Source organism: Poecilia reticulata, linkage group LG5, assembly GCF_000633615.1.
Source record: "Poecilia reticulata strain Guanapo linkage group LG5, Guppy_female_1.0+MT, whole genome shotgun sequence".
NCBI lineage: Eukaryota > Metazoa > Chordata > Actinopteri > Cyprinodontiformes > Poeciliidae > Poecilia > Poecilia reticulata.
This window is the reverse complement of record NC_024335.1, coordinates 30,384,799-30,405,562: the sequence shown is the minus strand read 5'-3', so window position 1 is coordinate 30,405,562 and position 20,764 is coordinate 30,384,799. Positions and strand designations below refer to the sequence as shown.

At 37.7% G+C, this 20,764-nt stretch overlaps 1 protein-coding gene across 15 annotated transcripts in view; it reads left to right on the top strand.

Annotated features, from left to right (window-relative positions):
• The first annotated feature begins 1,134 nt into the window (after positions 1 to 1,134).
• Positions 1,135 to 20,764, top strand: part of itpr1b (inositol 1,4,5-trisphosphate receptor, type 1b) — a 122,518-nt gene continuing 102,888 nt past the window's right edge. For all 15 annotated transcript variants that reach the window (XM_008410455.2, XM_017304854.1, XM_008410437.2 and 12 more), the window contains exons 1-7: positions 1,135 to 1,329; positions 2,761 to 2,873; positions 10,508 to 10,578; positions 17,496 to 17,611; positions 17,722 to 17,808; positions 18,393 to 18,551; positions 20,648 to 20,746. In XM_008410455.2, the coding sequence (XP_008408677.1) occupies positions 2,782 to 2,873; positions 10,508 to 10,578; positions 17,496 to 17,611; positions 17,722 to 17,808; positions 18,393 to 18,551; positions 20,648 to 20,746 (624 nt within the window). In that variant the 5' untranslated portion in view covers positions 1,135 to 1,329; positions 2,761 to 2,781. The remainder of the gene's footprint in view (positions 1,330 to 2,760; positions 2,874 to 10,507; positions 10,579 to 17,495; positions 17,612 to 17,721; positions 17,809 to 18,392; positions 18,552 to 20,647; positions 20,747 to 20,764) is intronic.

Genomic DNA, 20,764 nt, shown 5'->3' with positions numbered 1-20,764 from the left:
TATATATATATATATCTTGGTATTTGCACATACAGTTTCTTGGTCTACTTCTCAATGTTTCCTGAGTCTTTTCCTGCTCCTCTAACTAAACATGCCATGCCTACTTTAACTGAATGGTTTTTGACATTTAACAGCAAATACATTTTTTTAAAAGGGCAGTACTATGTATTTTCCAGGCACATGATGCCATTTTATGGCTCAATCAAGTAACTATGTCACCTTCAATTGTTATAAAAATGCTGACTTAAAGGAAATTTAATGCCTTGAAATTGGACCTTTGTCTCTTTAAGAAGCTCCTGCTCTTTCTGAAACTCCGCCTTCAGCTAGTCATCACAACAATGAAAGAATCAAGCAACACTCTAGTTATGTTTTTATTATAACATTATAGCATGATGTAAAACTCAAAAAGGTAAATTTTACGAAATACTGCCCCTTTAAAATCAAATGTCTAATTACATATATATTTTTAAGAGTTATTCATTTATTAATTAAATATCTCTGAGGGCAACATAACCTACCTGATTCATAAATCCATTACTCTGACAGCCAGTGGCTGAGTCAGTGTTTCTGACAGGAATGCTCCCTACACAATTGTCCTCATCTTGTCTCTCTTTCACATGCACAGCATGAGTCCCTATTCATGAGACGGTGTGCTTCTGGTTCTGACATTACAAACATGATATAAAGTCCACTGACACATCCACCTATCTAGGTATTTGAGACAGATGATGCTCTCTGTGTTTGCCGGCACAAAGATTTACAAGAATAAAATGTGTAACTGCAGTGGGATCTCTACCTGAAAAGATTAGAAAAATGTCAACATTTTTCAATTTGAGTACATTTGATTAATAAAGAAAATTAAATATGACAAGAAACACGAAAATATGAACTTCTTCTTTCATTTTTCAATTTTCTTTTTCATCTAAACAGATTTAAGACAGTGTCAATAACTGTTCTGAGTTGCAAAGCAGCCATAAAGGTTCGTTTCAGAAATTTAAGAAGACCGAAGTGATTTTGCAATGCCAAAATATTGTTTTGTCTCAAAGTGAAGCGTCAGATTAAGAACTACAGTACCCAGCAAGCTCTGCAGATTATAAATAGTAACTGAATGGGCGTTCCCGTGGTGACATGTGGAGGAGGTAAGAAGAGGATTGTTGCAGAGGACGCATTGAGCTGTCGGAGATAACGCCGCTCATGCGACTGTTACCTACCTGGAGTTTCACTGCCATGGACTTAACCGAGGACAGTGCTGTGGAAATTATCCCGTGCTGACCCACTTCTCGCGTTTTTCTCTCCTTGTCCTCTGACGCCTTCTCTCATTCCTGCCAGGTATGAACTCCTTCTCTCTGTGTGTAGTTTTTCAGCTCGCGCATTGTTCATATTTTTTTTCCCACAGAGATGACAGCATCCCTGTCGAGGAAGTAGCCCACGCGCTCATTTGTTTCTGCCGCTGGCTGCAGCTCGTGCGCTGAAACGGTATAAAAAAAATTAGCCGAGAGAAAAATGTACTCTGGCTGTTTATGTTTACCTGTCCGCGGTTTAACATTGTTCCGAGGCGTTTAAATGCACTCATGTTTACGTAGTTTTGTACGTAAAAGAATGCAAAGTTTATATGCGTGTGTAGGAAGTTCAGTGGGCCGTCGGGATATGGGTTAATGTGACCTTTTACCGTAAGACGTGCAGTTTCACTTAACTGTTTACATGTTTTATGTGGTTTTAGTTTATGATATTGTATAATGTGTCTTAGAGTTTTTTTTTTATTAGCACAAAGCTATTCGTAATTTTTAATTCAAGCCAAGTTATTTTGACCAAAGAGCACTGTTTAAATGAAACGGAACATTTTACCAGCATTACAACTGCTGGGTTTATACTCGACCCTTTTTGAGTGGCGACCCAAATTTAGGATGAACTGGTTTCACGCAGATGACAATAACACAGTGCACACAGAAAGTAGAAGGTAGTTTTCCATTTCCCAGTTATACTCATTTAATGGCTAATTTCTAACCCTCGAAGCTATTTTTGCTGGGTGTCAAACCTGACTGAGCAGTTCACTTGGTTTTAGCTTGAGGGTTTTAATGAAGCCTCTACCACTTTGTTCCTCCCTTTTTAAGTTATTACTATGTGAACTATGTCCAGTGCCTGTTTTAATACCTTGCAGCTTGCAAAGTAGATCTGCCCCAGAGTTTCTAGCAGGTATATATGAAATATATTTACTATGTCCCATTTTTATTGCCTTGACCACTGTTTGAATATAGTAGATGCCACTGAGAAACAAAAATCAAATATTTTCAGTAAAATTATTTTAACTCATGTAGAATTAATTCTGACTCAAAATAGCTACTGTTTGAATTGTATATTTATCTAAATTTTAGAAATGGTTTTAGCTTCTGATACCAAATTTGAGTTTTCTTGGAGGGCTAATATTTGATTTCATAAAATAAAATTCTGGATGCATCAAAACGTGTCTATACCTGCATTTGCATTTTACTAAAAAGGCATGTGCTATTTAGATGTGCTATTTGTTGTGTTTTTGAAGAAAAAAGTGTGGAACTATTCAGTTTAATGCGTTAAATGAACATGGGGGGGGAGTCATTCAGTCAAGAGTGTCTTGTCCTGGACGATTGATTTGGTACATCAATATGTAGTTATCATTACTTATTATTTCAAGAGTGTTTGAAATAAAAAAAATGGTTTGTAAGTAATTGCACTCTTCATTGTACATTTAACAGTTCTGATGTATTATTATTATTATTTTTGTAGGTGAATTAACCCAGAGAGACCATGTCGGACAAAATGTCCAGTTTCCTCCATATAGGGGACATTTGTTCCCTGTATGCGGAGGGCTCCACCAGTGGATTTATCAGCACTCTGGGGTAAGAGCTTTCATTCACACATCACTACATCCACTTTCCACTTCCCTCATTTCGCAAAGTACCTGTAAGGATTCCTCCAAAGATAAAACCTTAGGCACTGTTGTGCAGAATAGCTAGCATTGTCCAAAGTAAAGCGACCACAGTGACACATGATGCGAGTAATAACACGAGTACATTTTCATTCTTTTTCTGCACTTGAATTACGTTTTGGTTAGAGACGGCTTCTCTTAACCAAAAATTTCACTCTAACCATTCAGCTAGTGTGCTTAAAATTCTGGTTATTTAAAATTCTGTCGCGATTCTTCTTTGTAATGCTTCTTTTTCTTATTTTTAAGATTCGAGATTGGCTTGTTGCTGTGTTCTTCCTTTTCGTCCCTTAGATTACTCTGTGTCTGAACGGTATTTAGGTAGGTAGTTGGCATCTCCGATCCGCCCTAATTGTAGGCGCAGAGTTAAAAGTGCGTCTCATTATGTGAAAATAGAACAAATCGTGTCATGTAATTACCGGTCACAAGTAGAAACAAGGAGGAAGAGGAGGAGAGTGTCTAGTGTCTTTCTTTCTTCTTATCCAAGTTTTTTTTGTCTCTAAAGTGCATTCTGCATCTATATTGTCCTCCTTCACCTTATTAAGGAAAGACAGGCAGTCTGTTTATTTTTTTCCCTCCTACTGTGTAGCAATTTTATTTGTCACTCAGAAGTGGCCGCGCCGTGGCCCTATTGTTCGCAAGACTTCAGAAGCCACGCTCTTTCACAGTTTGGCGCTTTACATCAACCGCCGTAGCAACAAATGTGTTCACAGCTTTGATGACTGCTAACATAACATTTCTCATTTGTTAAATTTACGTCCTCTGCTCTCATGCTTGTGATCACCAGGTGTGAAAGTAAGGGGGTACGGCAGGGGGTACGGCAGGGTGCTGCGTACCCCTAAAAGATTTAGTGGGGGTACGCAGTACCTGCAAGAGAGGGGAGCAGGTGTCTGCTGTAAAAAAATCAACGGGTTCACTGTGCAGCCGTGAGTTCGCCCACTAATCAGCCGTGACTGATTAGTTTTTCAAGAACAATCTAAAACACGACTTAATCGGTTAATAAATAACGTTTTTCCCATTTCATATTGTTTCTGAACTGTTCGTGCTTTGCTAGAGCAGCGGTGCAATACGTGGATCGCGGACGGTTTTGAGTCAATCTCAGCTTTAGGTGACAAACTGAACGCAGCCAGGAGGCTGAGAGCAGCACGTCCTCCTCTGGCTCCTTATCAAAACGTTCATAATTTTATTAAAGAACAACAACAAAAAAACAACAAAACATGTTCAAATTAATGACACAACAACAATAATAATCTCAGTGATTATTGTTTCAACAAGGTGTTGCGCAATTCTGTGCATTTCCGTTCCATTACCAAAATAATGAGCAGAACAGGTGTTTAAAATTAATTAATCAACCACCGCTGTGTTCAGGGGGAGGCTTATTAATAATCGCAAAATAAATATCAAGCCTGAAAACCTAATATCGGATTGAATGTTATATTTTTAACGTAATATCTGGTCGACTTGTGGAGTGCAGGAGGTTTCCATGGCTATGGCTGTGCTTAAATGACAGGGACGGAGAGTAAAAAGGTAGGAGTGGTTTTGAGTTGATCACCTGTTCAGGTTGTGTACCTTTCTCTTGGCGCATCACAGCCGCTGTAATTTCTGAACTTTCAATAAACGACAAACTTGGACTAAGTACCTCGTTCTTTGTGACTATACGTCCATCCATCCATCCATCCATTTTCTTCCGCTTATCCGGGGTCGGGTCGCGGGGGCAGCAGCTTCAGACTATACGTAAATGACTATACGTCATTTACAACAAACATCAAACATGGTAAATATGTTTCATTAAGTATCTAACAAACAAGTGGCTTCTACTGCCATAATTATGTGAAATTAAATGAATTGTCTAATAAGAAAATTGTTTGGTGCTGTTGGGCTCAGAGTCTGAGAGGGTTTTCCTTTATCAAACAATTTTTTTTAGCTCTTATTTAGTGGAAATATTAATGTTGATGAGACTTTCTCCAAAATATTAACCTATTTCAACCTTTATAGCTCCACTGTTGAAAATGAGAAGCTAACATTCACAAATGACATTGAAATAAAATCCAGTCCAGCATCTGGTTTGAGGTGATTCCTCTGGAACCTGTTGGAGGAAAAATATCCCAACTTCAGAAGATGAGCTTTAACCTAACAGAGCTCTGTGGTTCTGGCGCCATGTCAGGAAGATGAAGTGGAAGCTGCGGGATCTTCAGAACAAACAGGTCATGATGCTAGGCTACTGATTATCCCTCTGTCTGGACACAGGATCAATAGAGCCAGTTTAAAAACTAAAATGAATGGTTATATGCCAGACCTGGAAAACTGGGATGACTCCATGCCATGATGTTCAGGATTTAGGTCTCATGGCATCTCAAGGTGTCAGCATTGCAGCCAGTGGGCTGAAGGAAATACAGCTTTAATTTGTAGCAATTCAAGAGCTACCAGCTTTTATTGCTTCGCAAAAAAAAAAAAATCGGCACAGAAACTCCAAAGCACACAAAGAAGCAATATATACATATGCAATACATGCAATTAAAAAAAAAAATTTTTGTCATAGTACCCCAAGAATTTAAATCTACTTTCACCCCTGGTGATCACCCACCGCTGCCGCACCGTGTGTTTAAAGAGGAAAGCATGGAGGGCGTAGCTAAAAATAGCAGCATTGTTTTTGTATTCAATTTTGCTGGTGCTGTCAGCACTCTGAATGTGACCCCTGACAGACACCTGGATCCACCTGCTGCACTCCTGGCAGCCCAAGCTTTGATGCAGAAAGCAGAAGCAGCATTCTCCTTGACACAGGATAACAGGGAGTCTTGAAACACTTGTTCCCTTTTGGACCTTGGCCCATTATTGCATCATTTTCATCACACACAATGGATCCATTTGCTGATGGTACCTGAATTCTTTCAGCATTACAGAAGTGGTCCTCTGCGCTTTTGTCAATGGGTTGCAAAAAGATGAAGCTTTTTGGAGCATACTTAAGTTTTTTTTATTGTATTTATCTACTAACTTACATAAAACAATTATTACGACGTCATTTATGTTAACGGTAGGCATTTTGCCATGTACAGTGCAAACCAAATATTTACATATAACGTATAAAAGTCTGGACTCTTGACTATTGAGAAAAAATTGCTTCATGGATGTGTGGATGCCGTTTAAGTTTAAAACTTTTCCCAGTAGTTAATGTTTGGCCATGAAGTATGTAATGCAGTGAGAAGGTGGTGCCAAGCCAAGCCAAATGACTGTTAAGGTGAATTTAATATTTGGATTGCTAAACTACAAAATGGACTCTATCGTACTGGTAGAGTCCAGAAAACTCAGGGCATCATAAAGACAGAGCATTACCCTGACATATTAAAGCAAAATTTCAAGTCACCACATGGCCAACACAAACTACAGTCGTCGGTAAACTCAACTCTTACTCCTGCTGTTTTTATTCTACATTTGCTGAAAATACTATGGTTACACTCATTTTGACTATGACTCATGAGTACTTAGATTTGTAACATATTTCAATGACGTTCCAGTTAATTGTGGGTGTACAAAACCTTTTGGCGTTCTGCGCTGCTTCACTTTCTTACTTGTAAGTGGACTGGTCAGAGGTGGATCACATGAGAAAGACCAAACCTTATTGTAAAGTTTGTAAAGTGCAAAAAAAACACTTGTTTTTTTTAAGGGAAAATCCAGATAACTGATAATCAAAACATTCTATAAAACTATTGTTTGTTAAAAGTCAGCTATACAAAATTCAGCCGCTCCTTGCAGGTGTGGCTAACAAACTCTCAGACAATACATTAACAGAAATTAGCAGGCCAGTACCTGGAATCGGATCAGAACATCCCTACTGAGAAAAACAGCGCAACAAGGGGCGGGGCAGCTGCTAAGAAAGTAACTTTGATGGGGGGAAAAGGCTTGGTTTTAAGGGCAGGCATTTATTGCATTCTTTATGATTTATCGTGATAAATTTCTTGTCAATCGCCTCTCTTTATTCAACAGTAGCTGCGTTTCCATCACAAATGTCATTTGTTGATATTCTGCTAATGTCAAAAAAGCACAATTTCACAATTGCAGGGTTTCCACGAAATAAGCATAATTAAAATCACACTTGAAAAAGTTTGTTCACATAAGTCATTAAAAAACATGCTGCGCCATGATCCTTCAACTACTTCCTGTCGTCTTCTTCTTCGTGGCTTGCGCCAGTGGCAACATCTGGGTGTTGGTCATGAGACTCCTGTGATGTGAAAAACATGTTTCCATTGCAGTCTTGCTAAATAAACCAACTTCTATACAGCCAAAAATCCTTCTGAACCTAGCACCAAAACATTTTTATCAACAAAAGTTTTTTCAAAATTAGCATGTTTCCATTAAGCAAATTTATTTTCAAAATGTCAAATTGTGCAATTATAAGGTCACTGGAAAGAAAGTGATATAATTAGCCACCCCTGATTTAGATGATGGTGACTAAAATGTTAAGGCATTTGACTGGAACATCAAATGCCTTAACATTTGATGTTAAGGCATTTAACATCAAATGCCTTTTACCGTTCTTTTTTTACGAAAGAATGGTAAAAAAGAGTTGTAGGATCAATGACTAATATTGTCAATGAAAGAAAATAACATTGCAGTGCACACAACAATTGCTCCAGTTTCTGTATGTTCATATGGATTTGCCTGCAAGAACCTGTAAGACAGGAATAGGTCTCACCATTCATAATGCCTGAAGGATAAACTCGTTTCCATTGGAAAAACTTTGATGTCTGGAACCAACTGAACCTTGGAGACGGTTCAGAGTGATGTAGCAGCGACAGGAGATTGTGCAGCTAAACCCCAAAATTATTCATTTATTCAGATTTATATTAAAAATAATTTTCATTCAACAGAAACGCTAGTTTCTGATAGAAAGTAAGACACCTCCTAGGAAAAACAGTATTGTCAGCTTTGCTTTTAATATACGTTTTATTAGAAAATTAAATTTCAAAAATTCTTCATAGAAATTGATTTTTTTTTTTGTTTGGAATGTCAGGAATCTAAGCCTTCTTATAATTACTGATGTGTTTTTTTATGATTTCACTGGCATTTTGTTATGAAATACCAGTGAAATCATTAGCATTCCAAAATGCCTCTAGAAGAAACATGTTGGGTAAAATTAAAATATTACATTAAACTTGAACATGCCTTAGATATGAATAAGTTTAGGCCTCAACTAAAGAAATATTCTGATCACATAACCACATTAGATTTTATATAGATGTATAGTAGATATATTTGAAACACTTTCTTGCATCCTTCTTGCTGATAAGTTATTTTTTATTGTTAAAGTGATTAAATCTGACTTTCTATGCCCAGTGTGGTGGCAATTAAATACATAAAAGATTGACAGAAATTAGTTTTTTAGTTTGTCCTTTGTAAATATTTCCGTTTGTGATGATGGGTCAGCAGTAAAGGATTTGGAAAGTCAAATTTAATTGGATCATAACATTAAATGTTTGAGTAGTTGTCTTGTATCTTTTCACTCTTCAGTCCTCACTTGGTTTCTTTTGGAAAAGGAATTAGACTGAAAACAACCTTTTGATGAAGCTGTCAAAATTAAAACCTGAACCTGACTAAAAATAATCATTCCTTATTATTCCTACATTAAATAGAATCCATTTCACTTAAGTCAAAAAGCAACCAGCTGTGAATGTGAGCTCTCTTCATGAATTAATTGACATGGATTTGAACGAGGACATGTATTTATATTGATGTTATATTTATTCTACAGTGAGCTGGCATTTAGTTGAACCTGTCGAACGTTATTCTGTGTCATAAAACCTGTTTAGTCATTCTGAATGTGACCTGCATGTTCCCATACATTAAAAACTGAATGTGTCAGTGCTCATTTTATGAACCTGTCACATTCACTGTGAATGTCTGACACTTAAAACACAAATTTCTAGTGGTAAATTTCTTCTTACAGCAATCTATCTGGTGCTGTTGACTGACGTTGCCTCTGAACTTCAAGAATACTAATAAAAGTGCCATAAATATAAATCCTAAAAACTAGAGATTATTCAGTCTGTAAAATTTAAAAGTGTATAAGGAAAAACTCTGGTTCCACTGACGTGGCGATTAAATTATGAGCTGTTAGTGAGTCTGTTTTTAATTTCTGGGGAGCTTTGCAACAATTATGATGCCATTATCAATATAATTGCGTTAAGTTGGGTGTGTCTCCATTGGATTTGATAGCGTCATTACCCGATAGTCATGCGATATCTCTGTGGTTCTCAGATGCATAATTCTCTGTGGTTTCCAATGAGGAAGAGAGAAACTACTAGAATCCATCTCAACATTTGGTTTGGTCACTTAATGGGTTTTGAGTTTCCTTCTTTCTTTTTTTTTGAGCTAGGAAGAAAACAAGAAAAAAAGGATGTTATACATATCGTTACTTCACAGAAAAGCTTACCCATCTAAGCCTGATAAATTTTCTTTTGTTGGTAAATGTTGATGATTTCTTTTCCAGTTAATGCATCGTGAATAAAAGCTAGTCCTCATAAAGCACAGCTGTAGAAGCTGAAAACCTTTCCTTACAAATAACATTTCTAAGGAATGCAGCCTTTTGTCAAAAATAATGTGTATTTGTAAATGAAATATTGCTAATTTAGAATAGAGACTTTGTCACATAGAGAATGACATTAAGCACCATCAGCCAGTGCAACATGCATGTAAAAAAAAATAAATTAAAATCTGCTGGGGGAAAAAAAAGCATATAGAAATACACATAATACATGCACAGGCATGCACTGATAGTTTAAAAATAAGCAGACTTTAATGTTGTGTATGCTCTATGTCTTTGCCAGGTTTAAAGAAAACCAGCATTTTTTATAATCTTGCCAGAGTGGCTGGGTGATTCGGCTTAAAAGTAAAATCTGATTTTCTTGTTTGAGTTCTGATTTTAATCAATTTTTTCTCCTCACATTTAAAAAAATACAAATATTTAAAAACTGTCTTTTATCTCAAACACCCCTTTTGTGAGTTGACCTCAGTTCAAAGTCAAAATAAATAGAAGCTGTAAAACACGTTTGTCAAAAAAAAGGTAGCTCTTGCAAAACCAGAATATTTGATTTAATCAAAAACATTTTTAAATGCTCTACTTGCTAGTAGATGTCAGTGCCACTGAAACTAAACAAACTAACACCCAGCAACAAGCAGACACTGATTTTTATCTCTTTAACAACCTGACTAGAAGAGACGTGTAGAAATGGACTTTGAGGATCCTCTGGAGTCGTAGCGATGTATTCTTTTGTCCTTCTGAACTGGACCTCAGACTAGTACTTTGGAAATTTGGCCAGAAAACTATTTCACACTCTTGTCATGTGATTTGACCCATTTCTTAGCAACTTTTGCATAACTTTAATGTGGTGCTGATATTACGTAAATAATAATTCAATTCTTACAGTGTTGCAGTCTGTCGCTAATATTTGGTTATTGAAAAACATAAAAAGTGGTTGAAAGGTATTTTAAGCTTAATACCCTCACTCATTTTGAACTTGGAAAATATATTCCCATTATTACCTGTGTGTTCAGGCTCGTGGATGACCGCTGTGTCGTGCAACCGGATGCAGGGGACCTCAACAACCCACCCAAGAAATTCAGAGGTAAGGACTCGCTCTCATTCATGTCTGAATTTTTCATTAAGATTTACTGCCAATTGTGTCTGCTCTGCGATGATGTTTTTTTTTTATTTCTTTTTTTAAAGGCATTCTGACAGTTTTTATTTTCTTGTTTCTTTTTTAAGTTTTGGGCTCTCATGCTGTTTTAAAAATGTACAAAGCAATCATTTAGAAACTTCACAAAAAGTATCCATTTTACATAAGGACCGCTTAGATTTGTCAGGACAGCTTGAGTTCTCCGATAACCTTATACGCGTTTAAAGCTGAAAAGCTGCATTGATTCGATTCATGCTGGTTCAATGGTTATAGAGCTTAAACCTCACATTCATGCTGTGAAGGTCCAGCCTAACCTTTAGACCCTTGCTTTGTTAGAAAGCAGTCAGGCCCACTCCAAGTTTTTTATTTTTTATTTTGAAACCATAGTGACTTTCTAAAGACTGTAATGTGATATTACCTGGTTTGAGATCTCCTGCCTTCAAATATATTACTTGGATTAGAAGGGAAAACGTTTTGGTGCAGAATTGGTCAAAATTAGAGCTGAAATCTGGGTGTAAAGAAAATGAATGGATGGATAGATGGAGAAAAAGTGGACTTTGGGGCAAAATCTCGACTCGTGCATACTGACTAACGAAGTCTCATCTTGCTGCTTTCATGTTGTTTGATGAAGTGCAAGGATAGCATTAGCATGTTTACTGTGTTTTGTTTTTAGCTCCTTGGTATGGTGAATATGGTTTGATTGTGTAAAACTTTCTGATTTGGTTTGAATGTCATAAACGTAATGACTAACGTTCCAGCTGTGTTTTGCTGTTTCTCCAACACTTGGGGGTTTCTGTGGATATCTGAGCGCAGCTGACAGCAGATCACATGACACAGACAGACTGGCATTAACTGCAGTCAGTAATGCCTTTTTTCTGGAAACATTATTGTAATATGTGTAAAGTGCTTTAATTGCATTCGGAAAAACCAGATTTCACTAACAAAATCCTGTGAAGTCGTGATTGATATGAATTGGCCATATACCAACAGGAAGTGTTGTAAGCTGAGCTTCGTCTGGGACTTTGGTCATTTAACAGCGGTTTGATGAGGAACCAATACATCTGATCATATATATGATCTCTATAGAGACATTATTTATGTTTTATGTTAATAAGTTTTGAAAGAAGAGATATTGAACTCTGCTCAGAGGAATATTTGCTAAAGCTTTATTGATGAAATGATTTGTTGCTTCATGAACTCTTTGACAGCTAAATTTAATTTAAAAGAAAAGTTTGGGTTCAGTAATTAAGTTTTCTTTAGGTGTACTGTTGATCTCATGGAAGCTGTTGTCTCAAGACTGAAACTCTAAATGTATCTTTCCTTATTTTCTTCTGATGTTTTAGATGTTTCACATTTTAAATTTGCTGAAGTTAGTTGTTTATTGCGGTCTGGTTGTGGTTTCTAACACGGTTATTTTCTACTGCTCGGTGGTTGACAAGTACAGAGTGGCTGCTCATTGGAAGAAAGGCTTTTAGCTCGCATGGATTTTTCCAGGAACTGAGACGTTGTCATCCTGCGTATCGGATAGAAACACAAATCCTTCCCAGATTTCAGCTCTTAATTTTGACCAATTCTGCACCAAAATGTTTTTAACAGTCTTTTTTTTTTTTTTTTTTAGATTCTCTAACTAAAGTTTAACAGAAAGTGTGAGCGTGGAGTCATCACCCCAGCAGGCTAATTGTTTCTGCTTGCTTAGCCTGGTGTGCTACGTGGTAATCAGAAGGTAACCTATTTTTATGGGGCAGCAAATCTAAACACGGATGCACAGTCGAGTATTGTGAAGTCAATAATGTTGAAACAGAGAACAACAACAAAAAAAACTTGTTTATTTTTAAGTAGGTTACTACAGCAACCTTCTTGTCGACGGTCTTGTGATTTGAGCGTCCTGGTCAAATTTAGAAGGCAAGTTTCATTGCAAAGCACCTTTAATACACAAGACAATTTAAGGTGATTTACAACAGATCAAAAGAAAGGCAAAAAAAACCAAAACACTGTTTTGATTAAAGTTGTGTCCATGCTAAATGCATAACCTTCACAACGTGACACTAAATTAAACGGAGTAATTTAATAAACAATTGTAATATCTTTCAAATTTGGATGTGAAACATGTTTGAGACAACGTACTTAAGAGAGCTTCATTCACACCTGATTCGTTTGGAAAAATACTTTAATAGACAAGACAAAAGTGGAGCTTTTTAGAAGGCGAGGAATCCTAAAAGACTAATTTCCAGAGATGCTTATTGGGTTTAGGAGGTAATTAGTTTTTCATAGCAGTACGAAGTCATATTTATTATATAAATGAAAAGTTATTTCAGTAACTGTTCACTAATGAGTTACTGTTTAAAGGAATGCCACACAAGAGTGTTTTCACATCTTTATTTAATTTAAATATGATTTTCTGCTTACAGCTCATAAAATACATTTCAGATTATAACATTACATCAGACCAACAAGCAAAACGATTTCTATTTTGAAGTGGTGCCAGTCTCAACACAACAAATATTCTAACTCATTGGATAGCGTCTGCCGTGTAAGTTCATGTCCACTGGTCTCTTTTGTTCATTAGACATTTTAAGGAATATTTTGTTTCACTTGCATTTCATTGTGCTTTCGTAAGCATAAATTATTTAGCATCTTGTACTGTCGGTTTAAATGTTGCATTAAGAAATATTATATCTTATCAACACTTCAGGAGTTTGACACAATTATTTCAATTCCATCATTCTGTGGAGATTCATCTGTGAGCGATTAGTTAGGACTGGTCACTCAGTCAGTACCTTTCTGTATTTGCAGACAGGTCGCCATTTCACAAGGCCACTTCTTCCCAGTTAAAGATGCAGAGAGGTGACCTGCTCGCTTCTAACTGAGCTAGTCAAATGATATTCAAAAGTGTGGTTTATCGCTACACTGCTGTAACTGCAGAGGCACACTGACTGAATTTCTCACTGCGTTGACCTACTGCACGCTTTAGTTACCGCATCATAGTACACATAATAATAATAATTTATGTTTCGCAAATGTTGATCTTTGTCGCCAAATTGATTTTCGGAAAAGCAGACCATTTACCTCAGCATTGTGAAGTAATCGTTAATCTGTCGACAAAAAAGCCCTTTGTGTCAGCCGCCAGAGTTAATCAGAAGTGTTGTAACAGGCCTGGAGCCTAACCTCTTTGTGGAGTATTAACAGCACTTGTAAGCTATTTAAGAAGTCAGTTCTGCAGGGAGCCAAGTGCTTAATCTATCTTGTCTCTGATTTGAGGGGCTTGTGGATGAAATGATCAGATCATGTTTTGTAGTTGCAGGTTGTATTTATTCTCAAAAGTGCACAATAAACTGAGTATGAAATCAAGCTATCCACCTTATGAGCAACTATATTACGGTTTCATAGTGTCATTGCAGAGATCGAGAAAAGGAAAGAAATGTGAACTCTGAGAACATGCAGACTTGGGTGTTAATTGAAGACTGAATCGCATAACTGCTTGCGACACATTTGAGGGTGTTTTTGAATTTATTTAATAAAGGACAGGGCATATTAATTAACTTGAGCACATCAAAACAACCATGTAAATATGCCAGGTTTAGCCACAACAGCTCATTTTCATTGGTAGTCTTCTGGCAGGTTTATGGTAAAAGATGAAGAATATTGAAAATTTTGGAATTCTGCTTCTTCACTCTGTGTTTGAAAGATCCCTATTAGATACAAAAGGCAAAGCACAAGTTTCCTAACACCTAATGAGAAAATGACAACACGGTTAAGTTTCAAAATTCATTGACCAGTTTATGTTCAAAACCCCCTTTTTGTTATTGCTGCACTGTATGTTGCAATAACAAAAAGGAAACATGAATGTAAGCAAAAGTTGTAAAAAGCGTTCACTTCAAATCCGCGGTTACACCGAGGGCTGACGGTCATTATTATTGACAGCTGATGTCCATCGCCGCCGTATCTTTCCTCATTAAAAGTTATGAATGACAAGTTTGGTTTGTATCCTTGTCGATCACACAGCATCCTATGACCATTTTTAAGGTGAAATCAACTAAATAAAAGTGATATTAGGCTACAAGTGTTTGCTTTTTGACGGCCTCTAAAGGAGCACACGGGTTGTTTTTACGTCCATCATGGCAGAGTGAGCAGAGGTCTGAAGCAGTGAAGTCACATGCGAAGGGTCAATAGTGTCATTGGGGTCAATCCACCACTGGACTGTCATTGGTTTTTCTATTTTCATTAAGCAAATTTATTTTTGAAATGTCAAATTCTGCAGTCATGGAAACGCAGCTTATGAGGACAATGAGATTGAAAGTCCTACAGGTGTTCATCTTTAGTAGGTGTGTTGTGAAGATTTTTGCAAATACATAATGTCTACATTTTGCAACTAAATTCTTAGTAAATACCTTTCCTCCATAGTAGTACGGTGCCACGGTATTTTTCTGCTTTTAATGGCCATTATTGCCCATTTGCATCAGACAAATGTTCTCCCAGTGCCCCGTTTTCTTTTTTTGGGTCTTTGCCCTCCTCTTTCCTGCCCTGCTTCCTCCACTCCAGGCTGTATGATGGGCAATCCCCCGACACTCTTTGCTTTGACCGCATTTCTGAGTACGGTAGCCCAAATGCGTATTTTTATCTCTGTTATTACTCAGTGGAGTTCTAGTTGACACTTGGAATGCAGTAGTTCATAGTAAATGTTTGAACGGATGAGTTAGTCTATCATCTTACAACTCAGAAAGTTTTCTTTCTAGTTGTATCTTGTATATTTATCAGTCTGTACCGGCACTTTCTATATTCTCTGCTCCTTAAAATAGCTGTGAACCTCATGCTGTCCATGAGACTGAATCCCCATTTCAGTGAGAGTTTTTGTTTTATGTTGTGCACATCAGGGCTGGGCAATAAATAGATTTTTATCCATCCATTTTCTAACACTCTTGTCCCTTAGTGGGTCAGGAGGTGCTGGTGCCTATCTCCAGCTAACGTTCCAGGCGAGAGGCGGGGTCACAGGTCGCCAGTCTGTCACAGGGCAACACAGAGACACACAGGACAAACAACCATGCACACACACACTCACACCTAGGGAMAATTTACCTGACAGTCATGTTTTTGGACTGTGGGAGGAAGCCGGAGTACCTGGAGAAAACCCACACATGCACAGGGAGAACATGCAAACTCCATGCAGAAAGACCCCAGGCCGGGAATCGAACACAGAACCTTCTTGCTGCAAGGCAACAGCTCTACCAACTGCACCATTGTGCAGCCCTTGATTTTTATCCATTAGCTAAATTTTCTGTTTTTGAACATTTAATTCTCTGAAAAATCTGCATTTTTTTTCTCTATTTGGGTTTCCATAGTTCAGAATGTCAACCTACCAAAGAGCTACCATCTTGTTTGACAAAACATGTTTTAAAAACTGCTTTTTTATCCCTCTCCAACTTTCAATTCAGGTCAACTCTGAAAGAATTATTTTTTAAAGACTTTTTTCTGTCATTTGTCTTTTTTTTTTTAAGGAACATTTTTTAAAATTATTTGTCAAGTCTGCATAGGAAACGGTTGGCATAAAAGAGCTTGTTGTTTTTTGTGGCTCAGTACTCTGAGCCTGTCTTTAACATGTAATATACCAGTTTCCTGCTAAATTTTATCTTCACTCATGAACCAGAAACTTTACCTCCACCACTTGAATCAGCAGCTCTCTCCAAACTTGGAGTCAGTTCTGTTTCATGGCTGATGTTGGTCCATCTTTATTTCCATCCCACCAGTCACTGTGCAGCATCAAAATCTGTCCTTACAGTTTAACAAAGATGTCTGGGCCATAACAGGGGCTACTGATTCAGATTTTTGCTGATACTGAATTAAAATTAAACTATAACCGACTCTGTCAGGTGTTGTTACGTGTAGTGTATTGTGACATACACTTTTAATGTTCCAATCTTTCTTCTTTTTTGTGAAAAACATTGAAACAATCCAGACTTATTCGATCATTTCATGAGGTTGGGTGGTTTCCGTCAGGCTGCCTTCTCTCATATCAAAGTGAAAAGTAACAGTGGCGGATTTTCTGATGTTTGTAGATAAAATTGGTATCACACGTTGCCATCAACCGACCACCGATCACATAAAATGAAGTAAATCGACTGATCTGTTCACACCCTAATTTAAAAAGTAACAAATAGCTGCTTCCCATTTTTCTGTTTGCAATATGTACAAAGGATTTTTCTTTTATTTTCATCTTAATCATATCAACTAAATAATTTTTTCCCCCTACTGAACTATAAGTTATGTTTATTATTTAAATAGCATTTAGCTTCTATGCAGTACAAGTCTGGAAAAAACTGCAAAACAGCCGAAACATTGACTTCCTTTAGGCCAAGGCTAAAAACCCACCTGCTTAGAGTTGCCTTTGATTAGTAGTAAGTGAAACATTGATCAACATATTTGATGTTGATGGCATTTGACAAAATTTAATGTTTATTTCATGTTTTATAGTTGGTGACTGTGATATTTTTATGAGCACTTTGAACTACTTGATGTTGAAAATAAAATTGATATTTTCAGAAGATTATATTCCATTAATGTAAGTCCAGCTTTTTTTTTCTTCTTTTTTTTTGCATGGGCAACATTTATTCTCCAAACCTGCTGCTGGTGAAACAAAATTCCTGCCATATCTTTATGCTACTAGCTCCCGTCTGTGAATTCCCACATATCCGTAAAGTTTGTTGTGAGTGAGACCAAGTCGAGGCCATTCCTCTTCTGAAAAGGACTATTTTTAGTCTCCGTGTACCGCTTTCCCCAAACTTGGCTGCGTTTGCCGAGGTCAGGACGCCGAGCATGAGTGCAGACTGTTGCGATAAATTATGAAACATGTGTCTTTCTGTTTGTGCTTTTAGACTGCCTTTTCAAGCTGTGTCCAATGAACAGATACTCGGCACAGAAACAGTTCTGGAAAGCGGCGAAGCCCGGCGGCAACAGCACGACGGACACGGTCCTGCTCAATAAACTTCACGTAAGATCTATTTCCAGCCTCGCAAACCATAATTGCAGTGTAACTACACGGACGATTTCCGACGATGCGTGTTTGTGATTCCATCCGTATGCTCTGTCGTGACCTTTCAGCACGCCGCAGACCTCGAGAAGAAGCAGAATGAGTCTGAAAACCGCAAGCTGCTGGGAACAGTCATCCAGTATGGAAATGTGATTCAGGTGCGCTGCGGCCGACCAGATAAGGGGCTTTGCTTAATGGACTGCGGTGCTGTGCGGCATGCTTAGAGGATGCTGAGTGCTTGATAAAACTGACCATAATTCTGCTTTTTAATCTGAAGAGTTTTAAATAATTGCCGCAGAACAAAGAAGTCCTATAAGGTCACCGTTAAAAGGTCTTTTCCTTCGCTCATTGCTCAGGAAGGTTTTGCATTCATGTGCGTTTATCTGAGAAACTTGCTGTGTAATGTGCATAAGGGACATAGTGTGGGATGTCCTAGTTGCACATACCTTATATAATTCAACTGCTGCTTGGGAAATATACACTTAGAAGCTTGTTAGGAGAAAACCAGCTGTGACTAAAGTTCCCAAAGTAACCCCTTGGATCAATTGGCAGTCTTGCATGACCTAAAAAAAAGACAATATCAAGCATCTCTGCTGTAAAGTTCATTCAAGTTGTCCCCATGGCCTCCGTCGCACCAGTTTTTCCACATTTTTCTCAAGCTGTGTAACACTTTCCACATCTCTCTCCAGAGAGAGAGACTGATTGGTTACATCTCCTGTAACTGTATGCCTTGTGCCAACAGTTGCTGCACCTGAAAAGCAATAAATACCTGACGGTGAACAAGCGTCTACCTGCACTGCTGGAGAAGAATGCCATGAGAGTGACTCTGGACTCGGCCGGGAACGAGGGATCCTGGTTCTACATCCAGCCGTTCTACAAGCTGAGATCCCTGGGAGACAGTGTGGGTAGCGCTGGGTGTGGGATTCCAGTTAATTATGCCCAATAGAAGGAACCTAGCGTGTATTTTTAGACTTTACATGGGGTTCGAAAACAGAAGTCACATGCACTGGCCACATCTGAGCCTCCAGTTCAGGCTCGACGCCGTTTGTTTTGAAATGTTCAACTTGTCAAGCATGACGAACTGCTGATAAACAATGATCTGCTCGAGAAAGAGAGTCTGTCTGGTTGGATTAGAAGCACTGTATTCAAAATCCTGTCTGGTGTGTTTTACAAGAACAAATGAAAAGCCGGCTGATGATGGGCTCCGGAGGCATCAAGATGAAGAACATATTCGATGCAGAACAAAGAAACTAGGCTGGTTTTACTAAATACACTGCAAAAATACAAAATCTGATCAAGTATTTTTTGTCCAGTTTGTAGTGCAAATATCTTGGTACACTTGAAAGAAGACAAAACTAACTTGTAATTAATGTTTTAGAAAGATATAGGAGCTTGTAACATGAGAAAATGGTCATTTTAGTGAAATAATCTGCCAGTGAAACTAGAACTTTTTCATCGATATTAAAGAATTATTGACTTAAAACAAGTTTCTATAATTACTAAAAGCTACTTGTAGGTTAGCTTTGTCTTATTTCAAATGTACAAAAATATTTTCTCTAGAAACTAGACCGGAAACACACACACCTGGTCAGAGTTTGCGTTTTAGCAGCGTACAGTAAAACAGAATCTATTAATTACATCTCTCTTAATACCTATGCTGCTATAATCCGATGTACTGACCTGCGGTTTGATCCAGAAAGAGCTGCAGGAAATGAGACGCAGTGTGAAAATTCATTTTGAGTGCAGCCAATTTTCTTTGTGCCTGGAAAAAAAAAAGAAAACCACAGGCTGTAGATACAGCTAAAGTATCCGGATCCATTGAAGTTATGCTCATGTTGTTGACTTACACACACAAAATCCAATGTATTTCATTGGGATTTGATGTGATGGACCAACAGAAAACAGACCAAAATTATTAAGTGCAAGGGAAAGAATACATGAGATCTTTGTTGGCAGATACCATAAGACTTTTTCTTTGTAGCAGGTCAAAACACAGAGAGAGGAGACTGCAAACATGTGGAACAAAGGCTCCCATTTGAGGTGCAAATTTGAAAATAACATATATGCAAAATATGACCCAAAACTGGAAAATCCATTGTAGTTGAAAAATATCTGAATATAAGACGGCAGTTCCAAGGATGTTTAGCAAAGCTTGAAATTTGATAATCACAGGTATCGGGTGGAAACTGAACACAACCGTTTTGTCTGGAGTGCTTATAAAAGCAACAAGTTGTAAAAGAAAAGAAATGGAGATTTCTTGTTTTTTTTTGCTAACGGGTTATATAAAGCTACATTTGCGTAATGCTTTTTGAAGGGAAGTCAGAGTGGCTCGGGTAAATGGGGCATACGTGAACCTAACCTCTGCTGCTCGAGCTGCAGTTTCTAATCGTGGCTAATGGAAGGTGATAGAGTTAAGCTGGCTGAATGGCTAATTAAGTTCCACTTAATTAATCCCTTTGGGAAGATTTGTCCTCCACATTTGATTCATCCTTTTAAAAGGGCCAAGAGGCACCAGCCTCTCTTCCAGTCTGACCAGTGTCTTGGTCAGCGGCATCGACTGCAAGACCTCAGTCTGTTTCTTTGAGAACATGCAGATTACTCTGTGGCACAAATGTTTGACTTTTGAAATCAAATATTTAAAAACAGTTACTTTTTAAGATGAATTCTTGCACCGTTTTGAAAAGTTGAGTTCAACTTGTGGTGCATGTAAATAATCAAAGCTTTGTCTAAATCACTATTTGTCATAAATTAACACTTGAGGTTTTTGACGTTTTGTCTCTTATGTTGGTAAGAGACACAGCTCCACCTAGTGTTCAAGAGATGGCGTCTATAGTTAGAAACAAATCTGAGCTGGTAGAGATTTTATTAGATTTATAAAATGTAGGTCACTTTTGTAAAATGATTAACTTGTTTTTATCATATTTTAAGGTTTTCTATGTTTATATTTTGCTTCTAAGCAATGTGGTGTTCCTCTGTGAATCTGCATTGCTCCTGCAGGTGGTGATCGGAGACAAAGTCGTCCTCAACCCTGTGAATGCAGGACAGCCTCTCCATGCCAGCAGCCACCAGCTAGTTGACAACCCGGGGTGTAACGAGGTACGACTGTTATAATAA